We start from the raw sequence: 12,327 nt of genomic DNA, 5'->3' as shown, positions 1-12,327 counted from the left end.
AAGAGTGATTATTATTTTCGATTATCATTTTCGTCAGACAAAAATGACAATCATTCAACTATAAAAATTAATATATGATATCATAAAGATCAAATAAAATAACAATGTGCTGTTTATGAATATGATTAAGTTGGACAGGGCAAACCCAAATTTTAGCTAAAAGTGACAGGGGAAAAAAACGTTTAGTATTAAAAAAAAGACCGATGAGAGCTTCGTTCGAAATATAGAGGGAACTGAGAATGCGCAACCATTCTCAGGGAATATTGGATGCTATTCCCGTTCCCTCTGTATGGAAAATTGAGGTTTTCAAAGGGAGTTAAAATAATATCAAATTTATACTAATTTACTTCAAAATACAAAAGTATTTGACAGCTAAAATTAGTTACTTTAGCAAGCCTATCAATACCCTTTTACGATTATTGCTACTTTTTCGAAATAAAAGTAAAAACAAATTTATACTAATTTACTTCAAAATACAAAAGTATTTGACAGCTAAAATTAGTTACTTTAGCAAGCCTATCAATACCCTTTTACGATTATTGCTACTTTTTCGAAATAAAAGTAAAAACAAATTTATACTAATTTACTTCAAAATACAAAAGTATTTGACAGCTAAAATTAGTTACTTTAGCAAGCCTATCAATACCCTTTTACGATTATTGTTACTTTTTCGAAATAAAAGTAAAAACAAATTTATACTAATTTACTTCAAAATACAAAAGTATTTGACAGCTAAAATTAGTTACTTTAGCAAGCCTATCAATACCCTTTTACGATTATTGCTACTTTTTCGAAATAAAAGTAAAAACAAATTTATACTAATTTACTTCAAAATACAAAAGTATTTGACAGCTAAAATTAGTTACTTTAGCAAGCCTATCAATACCTTTTACGATTATTGTTACTTTTTCGAAATAAAAGTAAAAACAAATTTATACTAATTTACTTCAAAATACAAAAGTATTTGACAGCTAAAATTAGTTACTTTAGCAAGCCTATCAATACCCTTTTACGATTATTGTTACTTTTTCGAAATAAAAGTAAAAAACAAATTTATACTAATTTACTTCAAAATACAAAAGTATTTGACAGCTAAAATTAGTTACTTTAGCAAGCCTATCAATACCCTTTTACGATTATTGTTACTTTTTCGAAATAAAAGTAAAAACAAATTTATACTAATTTACTTCAAAATACAAAAAGTATTTGACAGCTAAAATTAGTTACTTTAGCAAGCCTATCAATACCCTTTTACGATTATTGTTACTTTTTCGAAATAAAATAAATTTATTATCAAAAACCTTTTTCTTAGTAAAAATAAACGAAATTTTTTACCTTATGAATTTTTGATGGAAATATGCAAATTTAAAATAATAAAGAAAGCCGCGAGCGAAGCGATCGGCTTAGTTCGAAGATTTTGATTCAAATCTTTGCTGATCTGTAATTCGCGGAAGCCGCGAGCGAATCGAGCGGCTTAGGTCTAAGATTTTGATTCAAATCTTTGCTTATATTCCTTAAATTCTTTATGAAACTCGCAACAGTTCCATAAAAAATTTTAAATTCTAAACTGTCGAAATTACCGATCGGTAATCACACCCTTCATGGGTGTGTCACTTTTTACAGGCGTGTCACTTTTAGCTAAAATTACCCCTACTCAGTTGGACAGTGAGGAATGAGATATTTTATGAAATGCATTTCTAAATTTGGTGATTCCAAATCTATCTAAAAATGCTCTTTTGATATTATTTACATTGTAAACATCATAAACTAATGTTTCTCATTCTGGCTACACGGTTGTTAGCTCTAAAAGAAGATTAAATGGTGGAAATGAACTGGCATTGTGACCTTGATATTTATTGAAATACACACGAGAAATATATTAAATATAAAATACATAACTCTTCCCATATAGAATTGATGCTTAAAATTGTTCTTTCTTTGAGATAAAGAAGGTGTTTGTTGTTAATTTCAAACTTCAAAAAATTTTATTAGATAGTATCATCAAGAAATATAATTTTAAGAGTAGTATATATACAGGATCCAAGATTGCGAAAAATATTGACCTCTAGTTATATAATTTATTCTTCGCATAAACGTTTATAACAGCTGAAAAACCAGAAATTATAAGTTCTGTTGATAAATTTGATTTAATATTAGTTGATAAACCATGTAAATATTGAACTGCTAAGAAAATTGAGCTTTGAATATGTCGGCATTGTGTTAGCCATTGATTAAAATCTGAATCTTTTTTTTCAACTAATTTCGATTTTACTGCATCATCTAAGAAAATTAATGTATGACAAAACTTTTTAGAAAAATCATCTGGAAGATCTTATGTCAATTATTTCCAGCCAAATCTGGAGTACCATGAATTATCAAACATCAAAGTTATATGAAAGCCAGTCAACAATATCTTTAACCTTGAAAAATGTGTGTGCGTAAGAATATTCCTTAATTAAGCTGATTGTTCTTGGAAGCAATTTGGATTTCCTTCCAACTTTCTTCACATCAATAATCTGGCCACTAGCTTTATATAATTTGTAAACATTTGTTTCTCTAGTTGATCCAACTCTGAGTAATGTTTTAACAATTCTTACAGGAACTTGATTATTTCGCAGAAATACAATTTTATGAACAATTCTCATTGCTTCAGCCATTCTATACCAAGCTGGAGGCTGAGGACACATCACAAATAAAGGGTCACTTCACCTCTAAGAATTGACGATTATTTTATTAAAAATCAGTTAATATTGTATTTATAATTAAGGGTGCACCCGTATGTACGTTTATTTGAGAGGAGGAGGATTACCCTCTCAATTTTGAGGGATTCGTTAGTTTATTTTCTCGATGAATATGCAATAAAATTTGATTTTTACCTTATCAATATACTTCATATAATATACACATGTTCATGTAAAAACTTTTTTCCAAAATCCTCAGGAATTAAGGGATTTTTGAATTTTAAGAATTTTTTTCGAATTTTTTCGAAAAAAAATATTTTCAGAACAGCCTTAACGGCTAAGATTTAGGAACAATGTTAAGTATCAAAAAGAAAGGAGGTCTGATATAGACAACATATATCGTTGAAGGTTGAAAAATCTCTAATATTTGAGCCCAAAATTTCAAATTTTAATTTTTTGAAAAAAGAGGCCACCCGTATGTACGTTTATTTGAGAGGAGGAGGATTATATTTTTGAAAGGGTGAAACATTATGAATATGTTAATTATATAATAATATGTATTATTATAAAAAAGAAAAAATAAAGCACTTTAATTTTTTTCTTTCTTGATTTTTTACAAAATCTACTTAGAATTATGCAAAATATGACTAAATAATTATAAATTTCAAGTTAAATTTTAATTTTGATAAATAATTTAAATTTCAAAATATCAAGTTCAGTTCGACTATGTATGTAGTAATTCCTCAATAAAGTGCCAAAACCCTATTAAAATATATGAACATTTTCAACATTTTAATGTTTTTATTTAAAAATTTGTTGGAATATGAGCTTCAAACAATTATTATGTAAATAAAAATAATTAAATATATGTATTTATTCGTATTACAACCGTAGTAAGTCGATTCTTCCTTTCTTCTACTGAGTTTTGAATTTGATTTCGAATTGTAAAGAGATTCAAAGGGAAAATACTAGCGGATAAAAACTACCTCCATGAAAGGGTCATAATGGACTCAAGTTGTATTTTTTGATATTTTTTGCTTTTCGAGCCTAAATAGGTAGCCAAGATAATGCCTAAAAATAAGGTTCTAAATTCTGAAGTTTACATGATCCTCTTGTGTGCACCCTTAATTTTGATTTTTTATGCTGTCATTTTTTTATTTTTAATTTTAAACGGCAATGCCTTGTAATCAAGACATATGCCAGAGTTCAAGCAAAAAACATATATCCTAACGACAGCTGTTCCAATAGGAAAGTCAGAACGAGAAAGCAAATTGGAAAATAAATGTAAGAAATTCAATTATCCGCTTATTTAGGCAAGCAATATCCTTTTATAGTGATGATTCAGCATTACAAACTACTAATTTGGCCAATTACCCTATTAATTTGATAAATTTTTTTTATTTGGATGGATTTAGCCTCCAAATATCTAAATGATTGGGTTATATTTATATATATATGCTTTTAAAATTAAAGAATATAGAATCTCCATTACTTTTTAAAAAACCGTTTTTGCAATAATCTCGGGAACAAAATACCCTCAATTTTTTTCAGTATATTGTAAACCACTCAAAATTGAGAGGCATGTTCCCGAGATTATTGCATTACTATACTTATAAGGATATTTTCATAAGATAAATTGCGAAAAACATTGACCTCTCGCGCCGCCATTACAGGAGTATCCTTTTTCTAATTCCACTACTATACGGGTCTGTCACTTTTTATGAATGTGTCACATATTTAAAAAATGTCCACCACTCCATTTGTATTACCAAGAGGTAATGATCCAAAGAATATTGTGGATGTTTTGTGTTATATTATTAAAGTTACAAATCAAAAATAAAAAGGAAATTTTTTGATAAATTATTTATTTACTAAACAAGTATTTGGAATGTATAAGTATCTACCATATAATGTTTTTTTATTTTCTTTTTCATTTTTCTCAAAGAAAAAGAAAATTATAATAATATTTGTAAGATACAAGGACAATAAATCATTTTGTAAGTTCCATTAAATTTCCTGTAAGAACGTAATAGAATTAAGTCGCTTTTCATGTTAAGAAGTCAAGTATTCTCTTGAAATGTTGAATATGAAAATCAAGTTTGTGGAATTTGAATTTCTATCTTAGGAGGAAGTTTGGCGTATTCCATTCTAATAATTTTCTGAATTCTTCGTAAGGATAAATTAAAAATGAAGCCTAATTTGCCAATATTACTATCCATTGTGAAATTAACAACTGGCGGTTCTTCAAATTCAATAAATGTCGTTTCTCCATGAGTTACATTAACTTTGACACAAATATCAAAGTTTGAAAGTAAAAATCTGCATGGAATTATCATAGGAGCGGATGTGTAGATCATTCCCATCATTCTCATGCTCTGAGAATGATCTGATCTTGCACCTAGAGCGTTAACATTAAGATCACACTTAATTTCTATAACTGCGTTTCCTCTATATCTAAAAATCGCACTTATTTTTTGTTGTTTCAATGTTAATGATGAAATTCTTGTCAATGCGACAAAAGGAGGACTTGTTCCTAAATCCATTGAAACTAAACTGACTTTTGAGCGAAGCATTGGGTTTGCATCGATAGGAACTTTGGAAATAGCTTCACGTATCTTCTCTTGAACGAAAGGCTTCAATGCCTCCCAATCAAATTGTAGAGACATTGAATTATCAAAAAAATATTGTCACTTTTCAATAATTTTTATTTTTTTAATGTTAGAAGAAGCGGAAAATCTCAAAAGGAATGAAATTTTAGAACTATCTCACCAACTAGAAGATAAGGGTCATATTCAATCAGCAGTTAATCATAAAATTGATCGCCTAAAGAAAAATATTTCGAAACAATCAGATCAAAACAATAAGAAAAGCACAGAATTAGTTCACATCATTGAATCTATTCAAAATGATACAAATATTTTAAATCAAATCAATCAAGGAAATTTTGATAACTCCAACTATACTGAAAGTGAGGCCATCAACGATATGCAAGAGTTGATCATACAGTTGGAAGAAAAATTGAAACAGCAATTCGCTGAGAAACACTTAAATGATACGTAATTTTTAATCTCAACACTATATGGATATATTGTCATGTTATGAATACCAACAGTTATGAGGAAACTTCTCTGGCTTGCCTGTAAGAGTAATTAATGTAATTTGTTTAATAATTTAAGATTTTAAAGCACTAATAGAAAGAAACATTTTGTTTGTAATCACATTATTATATTTTGTTTATATATGTCGGAAACAAAAATAAAAATAAAAATTATATTTACATAGCGTATTCATTATCATCAATCAAATATTCTAGAGTTTCTTTTCCGTCGATGTCAACAATAGCTTCAAGGAATTCGAAAGGCAAAGGAAGAGATGAAAGATTTAAGTTGATTTTTGGAGGAGGAACGCCGTATTTAATACTGAATTGCATTCTTTCTGGCGGCGGTAAACACTTTAAGATTGCTTCCAATACTGATTTCGGAATGTTTGAATTTCGGTCAATTGTTGCAACAAATTCACTGAGTCTGCGTGGGCCGTTCTTCTTATCGGCAAGTATTTCGATAAGAGAGTCTGGTGGATTAACCATATCACGTCTGATTGCTTCTTGTAATTTATGTTCTGCGTCTGCTGGTTTGCATTCAAGAGAGTTGATTGTTGCTCTGTAAGCAATTCTTCCTGCAACAGCAAATGGCGGAGGAAAATGGTCAATTAATTCACAAAATATATCAGGAAGGTCGATCATGAAAACAGAAAGCTCAAAAAGGAATCTCTGTGTGTTTGTAACGCCAACCAAGTATCTGCGAATGATGTTATTAAAGTGATCACGGATCTTTGTTTCGGCAATAATAGGGCAATCAATAAAAATTGAGTTCCAAATAGAAATTCTGGATAAAGCTTTGATGTTCTCTTTGGATTGAATCTTTAATTCTTTAACAATGTGCTCTGCACTCTTCGCAATAGCTGACCTTCTCGTATCCATTTATTTTGAAAAAGTGACGAGTTTCAAATTATGTAAACATAAGTACATATCAACATAATATATATGGCATATTATCTTAGATAAAATGTAATGCTAGATGTCAAGAATCATTGGGTTTAATATCTCGTTCAGAACTTTTATAACTATGAAATTCACTTCAAATGAGAACAAAATATTGATTTTTTGAGAACAATAGAAATGATTTTGATATGTATTTTTGCTTCTTGATATTTAACTTCTAAAATTTATATCAATTTATGTATTTTTGTACCAAATGATTGGAATTTCGACATTTTTTTTATTATTTTTTTAAGTCAAAGTAGAACAAAAATGACCAGTACATAATGTATTTTCTGGAGTCTAAGCGCATTTGAATCATAAATAAACATATGCATGAAATGAAATCAAATCTCAAAAGTTATTATGTATTTTTAACAAAACTCAGCACATTTTACATTACTCATGAATATGCTATTTATTTAAGTATTGTTTAAGGTTCGATATGTTTAACCTTAAACCTTTAAAATTTTGTTTGTCCGATAAACCTTTTTGCGACATTTGATTTAATTAGACTTTTCCTGAATATTTTCTTGAATTTAAGAATTTGTCACTTTTTACGAATAATAAGCAAAATTTTATGTTCTTTTTCCTCTTTGAGCGTTATATTTATAGAGGAAACTGGACCGATATCAATCCAGATGCTTCAAACATTACTCAAAATGTGTCGAGCAAATTCAGATTACAACTAGAGTCAAATCAAAACATTAAAAATCGAAAAGCTTGGGAAGCAACTGTCTATTTGCATAGTGCAAATAGATTAGTTTTGGTTCGTGACTTCCATTTATATGGTATTTCAGCAAAGAACGACACAGATTTTTTTCTGATCACCTTTCCAAGGGCAACAGTACTAATTGACAAAGTAATTGCAATCATAAATGCTGCAGCATCAGAAAATAACGTTACAGATCCAGAAGATTTAGATGGAATCGCAAAAGCAGTTAATAAAAAGTACAATAGCTCACTTCCTTTGTTATCACTTGCAACATTACGATTTCACAATGTTGATGATTTCAATACCGGTCGTGTATTTGATCTAACTACAGGTGTTAACGGTACATTTGATTATGAGCGTCTTAATGTCAATTTTTCTGTTTCAATGATCAATTATCCTATGTTCATTAAAGAAGGCAAGAAGTTTGGTGTACTTGTTGGCTTCATTGTTGTTATTAATTTCATTGCATGGCGAAGTTTATACAGAAACTGTCATTCCTCAACATCACTGAATCATTTATCATTATGTAGTTACATCATGCATATCAGTTTTGACTTCTCATTCTCTCTTTTCTTTATTGATTTATCTATAGCAGCAATTGAGTTTGTTGTTCTATTTTCGTTCTTATTTTTATGTACTACTACGATCTTTACATGGAATATGGAGCTTATTGCCAATATTTGGCGTGCTCATAACCCGGATGCAGATGATTTGAATGCAGATGGTCTTAGATTGACATTTTTACATTTCTTTGTTGAAATATCCACTCTTATGTTCATGTACAGTTTTGCTACGTCAGTTGTATTTGATTTTCCTGTTTTTTCTTTAATTTTTATTTATTCTTTCTTTGTTCCACAGATTATTCATTCATGCCGCTCTCCAGGTCGAAAGAAAGGTGATGAAGTATTTAATCTTTTAGTTAGTATTCAAAGATTAGTCCCTTTTTGGTATTTGACACTTTACAAGGCAAATATTCATGAAACGAGGTCATATTTACTTGGATTTTCAATAACAGCTTATGTTTTTATTCAACTTTTGATTGTTTACTTACAAAACAAAATTGGAGGAGTTTTCTTTTTACCTGATAGATTCAAACCAAAGGAATTTGATTATTCATCAACAAAACCTCCACAAGGAAGTGAATGCGCAATCTGTATGTGCCCTATTTTGGATGACGAAGAATCTGTTGTCACTCCTTGTAATCACCCGTTCCATAAAGAATGTTTGACCAGATGGCTCGAAGAAGATATGGTTTGCCCTATTTGTAGAGCTTCTTTACCTCCTTTGTCATAATAATTTATTTTTGTTTCGCATGTAAACTTCTCAATTCTGTCAAAATTTTGAGAGTTAAATGCGAGTTTTATTGTTTATATATTAAAAAATCTGTCTTTCCTTTTTATTTTCGAATTACTGTAGTATTTACTCTTTATAAATGGAAATCAAGAAATATATTAGTACAATTTAATAGTCATATTAGTTCAAGCATTCAATAGTTACTTGTGAGAGAATCGAATTCAACACATATCCTAATGGAAAAATCACTATTCAATAGTCAGTTTTGATTATTTTTAGCACCATTCAATAGTCACTTTTCTGACACAAACCTCTCAAAATTTCTCTATAAAGTAAATGCTCTATCTGTATTTGAAAATATTCCATCACTCTTTACATCATATATATAATTACTTGTTGAATCAATCTCCAAATGGATCCCTTAGATGAATGTCTTCTGTAACATAATATATGATATTCGGGAAATATTTTATCATAATTCGTTGAACAGATGATGCAGTAAATGATGAGTTCCTCTTGCATATAATAGAAATGGAGTATAATTAATCATTCATATTATGAACCATAAGTGGGTTTTACTGGAAGACTTTAGAATCTTCATAAGTTAGATTTTGAAAATATGTAACGCAAATTCATCTTCCAAATCAGTTACTCTATACAAAAGTCTTACATACATAATAAGACTGGAAAATGAACTTTTTTACTAATATTCCGAAATAATGAGCACAATCTTAAATCGAATGAAAGACTTGATCCGACAAAGTGTGTAAAATACCTATTATCTATCCCAATATCTTCAAACCAAACATAACATGAAATTAACTGTGTAAGACGATAAGAAACGGCTTTTTAAATCGACTCAAAAAATGTGCAAAGAAGGTGATGATGTACAGTCAAACAACCAAAATCAGGAGCAACCAAAAGAATACAAAGGTCTTCCAGAACCAGGTAAAATAGGAATTATTCCAAAAGATTCTTTAATTCCACCAGTTCATGATACTAAAATCAGCAAGGTCCCTCCGAAAATTTCAAATCAAGCTACATTCGCAGATATCGACCTTTCATCAATTTCGGAAGCTTAAATAATAATTGTGTAAATAAAAAGAAAATATCAAAAAGAATTTTCATTGTAGTTTTTCATATACGATTCTACCATACCATTTCAATATGATATGAGCATATACTTTTAATTTTTTTTAGATATTATTTTTTTCAATATGAGTATTTTGAATCCCATTTTGTGGGAATCACTCTATAGAGAAAGACATATTCTGAATTTCCATTAACAAGTAAATTGGGCTATAATAAGATCTGATTTCATTCAAAAATCTTTAATTAGGAACATTTTGATGCAATTTTCATAATAATTATATTATGCTATTAATGAATATATATGGAATAAACGAAAATAGTTTCATAATTTTTTTTATGGCGGGAAGAATCATTGTTTATGCAAGTAGTCATGGTTGGGGTCATAACGCTCGACTCATTCCGATCATTGATCAACTATGGGAATATCCAATTGAAATAGTTTCAACTGCTCCTGAATGGTTTATAAAAACATCTCTCAAACATTGGAGAAAGAAAGAAGTAATCGTTAGGTCTATCAAAACAGATCCAGGTTGCACACAAATTGATCCGTTTACTATTAATGAAGAAGTTTCAATTAAAAATTGGATTGATAACTGGAATAATAAAGATTCACTTCTCGAAGAAGAAGTTGAATACCTCTTAAAAGGACCACCTGTACGCTTAATCATTTCAGATATTTCATATTTTGGTCAACTTGTTGCTGAAAAGCTTAAAGTCCCTTCAATATGTGTTGCTACATTCGATTGGGAGTTTGTATATCAAAATATAATGCCAAAGAACCCAGAATTGGCCTCTATTCTCAAAGAAGTTGATGAAATTAGCAAGAGATTTGATTATTGCTTGGTTCCAGGTACAATCTGCAAACCACTTCATATCGGAAAAGAGAGAATTACATTCCATTGGCTGTCAAGAAAACCAAAAATACCAAGTTCAGAAATGAGGCAAAAACTCAACCTAAATCTCTACATGGATTCTGTTTTACTCAGTTTTGGAGGTCATACACTCAATAAAATACCTCCACAAATTTGGTCTCAATACGGAAATATTCAATTCTACGTTCTCATGGATTCCAGCGAGGTAACTAAGGAACCTGCAGAAAATGTTCATTTCCTACCTAACCAAGAATGGTCAAAAATGCATAGCGATTTGATTAATACAGTTGATTGCGTTTTCGGAAAGGTTGGATATGGCTTATGTTCCGAAGTTATCAATTGCAAGAAGCCATTCTTGAATGTGGCAAGCAATTGGAACCCAGAATCGCAAGTTCTTGAAAAATTTATGAAAACAACTGTTCCTATTCATACAATAACCGAAGAACAGTTCCTAAATGGTGACTGGCAGGCTCTTATCAATCTGATTGAATCAGAGAGAGATCCAGACGTCTACATTGATGTTCCTGTTGATGGTGAAGTCCAAATCGCAGATTGGATAAGAAATAAACTTGGTGATAAGAAACCAAGTGAATTACAGTTGCCAATTTGGGTGTTTGGAATAATTCTTCTAATTATTACTTGGATATTACTCAAATTATTTAAAAGAAACTAAAAATAAAAATATAGAATAATTTAAATTCATCTCTAATTATTAGTAGTAGTGTGGCTGTTGTTTATATAATAACTTTTTACTTCTTCACCTTAGGAATATGGACATAAAGTTAAAATGGGGTAAGTGCATCCTTAAGGTATTTTTAATTTAAAAAAGATCCCCATACAAAAGCATTCGAAGAAGGAAATCTCTTATAGAGAATGGCAATTAATGAGTAAAATCTTTAGATATATCACACATTAAGGCATCATAGCTACGGTGTCTGATATTGCCTTAATTATTTTTGGATTTTTCAAATTGTGGGGAAAAAAATTGGCAAACCCAAATTTTAGCTAAAAGTGACAGGAAAAAAAACGTTTAGTATTAAAAAAAGACCGATGAGAGCTTCGTTCGAAATATAGAGGGAACTGAGAATGCGCAACCATTCTCAGGGAATATTGGATGCTATTCCCGTTCCATCTGTATGGAAAATTGAGGTTTTCAAAGGGAGTTAAAATAATATCAAATTTATACTAATTTACTTCAAAATACAAAAGTATTTGACAGCTAAAATTAGTTACTTTAGCAAGCCTATCAATACACTTTTACGATTATTGTTACTTTTTCGAAATAAAAGTAAAAACAAATTTATACTAATTTACTTCAAAATACAAAAGTATTTGACAGCTAAAATTAGTTACTTTAGCAAGCCTATCAATACACTTTTACGATTATTGTTACTTTTTCGAAATAAAAGTAAAAACAAATTTATACTAATTTACTTCAAAATACAAAAGTATTTGACAGCTAAAATTAGTTACTTTAGCAAGCCTATCAATACACTTTTACGATTATTGTTACTTTTTCGAAATAAAAGTAAAAACAAATTTATACTAATTTACTTCAAAATACAAAAGTATTTGACAGCTAAAATTAGTTACTTTAGCAAGCCTATCAATACCCTTTTACGATTATTGCTACTTTTT

General features: G+C 29.4%; 6 protein-coding genes across 6 annotated transcripts, besides 6 other annotated features; 4 read left to right on the top strand and 2 right to left on the bottom strand.

Moving 5' to 3' along the window:
• Positions 1-138: 138 nt before the first annotated feature.
• Positions 139-168: a terminal%2Cinverted (terminal inverted repeat of MuDR-3_TvMULE3 transposon ID:TVAGG3_0136570).
• Positions 139-1,656: a mobile genetic element.
• Positions 1,627-1,656: a terminal%2Cinverted (terminal inverted repeat of MuDR-3_TvMULE3 transposon ID:TVAGG3_0136570).
• A 1,110-nt stretch (positions 1,657-2,766) lies between these two features.
• Positions 2,767-3,805: a mobile genetic element.
• Positions 3,806-4,573: 768 nt separating this feature from the next.
• TVAGG3_0136550 (testis-expressed sequence 2-like protein (DUF2404) family) lies at positions 4,574-5,349 on the bottom strand (the record flags this gene model as incomplete). Its single annotated transcript, XM_001330793.1, has 1 exon — positions 4,775-5,347. One exon carries the CDS (start codon positions 5,345-5,347, stop codon positions 4,775-4,777), a length of 573 nt encoding a protein of 190 aa, XP_001330829.1.
• A 47-nt stretch (positions 5,350-5,396) lies between these two features.
• Positions 5,397-5,741, top strand: TVAGG3_0136540 (uncharacterized protein; the record flags this gene model as incomplete). The annotated part of the gene is made up of 1 exon (XM_001330792.1): positions 5,397-5,741. The coding sequence occupies one exon, from the start codon at positions 5,397-5,399 to the stop codon at positions 5,739-5,741; it is 345 nt and encodes a 114-aa protein (XP_001330828.1).
• Positions 5,742-5,955: 214 nt separating this feature from the next.
• Positions 5,956-6,660, bottom strand: TVAGG3_0136530 (uncharacterized protein; the record flags this gene model as incomplete). The annotated part of the gene is made up of 1 exon (XM_001330446.1): positions 5,956-6,660. One exon carries the CDS (start codon positions 6,658-6,660, stop codon positions 5,956-5,958), a length of 705 nt encoding a protein of 234 aa, XP_001330481.1.
• Positions 6,661-7,292: 632 nt separating this feature from the next.
• TVAGG3_0136520 (RING finger ubiquitin ligase family) lies at positions 7,293-8,911 on the top strand (the record flags this gene model as incomplete). The annotated part of the gene is made up of 1 exon (XM_001330445.2): positions 7,298-8,725. The coding sequence occupies one exon, from the start codon at positions 7,298-7,300 to the stop codon at positions 8,723-8,725; it is 1,428 nt and encodes a 475-aa protein (XP_001330480.1).
• Positions 8,912-9,585: 674 nt separating this feature from the next.
• Positions 9,586-9,846, top strand: TVAGG3_0136510 (uncharacterized protein; the record flags this gene model as incomplete). The annotated part of the gene is made up of 1 exon (XM_001330444.1): positions 9,592-9,807. One exon carries the CDS (start codon positions 9,592-9,594, stop codon positions 9,805-9,807), a length of 216 nt encoding a protein of 71 aa, XP_001330479.1.
• Positions 9,847-10,125: 279 nt separating this feature from the next.
• TVAGG3_0136500 (galactokinase protein) lies at positions 10,126-11,376 on the top strand (the record flags this gene model as incomplete). The annotated part of the gene is made up of 1 exon (XM_001330443.1): positions 10,154-11,362. One exon carries the CDS (start codon positions 10,154-10,156, stop codon positions 11,360-11,362), a length of 1,209 nt encoding a protein of 402 aa, XP_001330478.1.
• A 300-nt stretch (positions 11,377-11,676) lies between these two features.
• Positions 11,677-11,706: a terminal%2Cinverted (terminal inverted repeat of MuDR-3_TvMULE3 transposon ID:TVAGG3_0136490).
• Positions 11,677-12,327: part of a mobile genetic element that runs on past the window's edge.

The sequence above is a fragment of the Trichomonas vaginalis genome, chromosome IV (assembly GCF_026262505.1).
Source record: "Trichomonas vaginalis G3 chromosome IV, whole genome shotgun sequence".
In the NCBI taxonomy this organism is placed as follows: domain Eukaryota; phylum Parabasalia; order Trichomonadida; family Trichomonadidae; genus Trichomonas; species Trichomonas vaginalis.
This window is presented reverse-complemented; position numbering and strand designations above follow the sequence as displayed.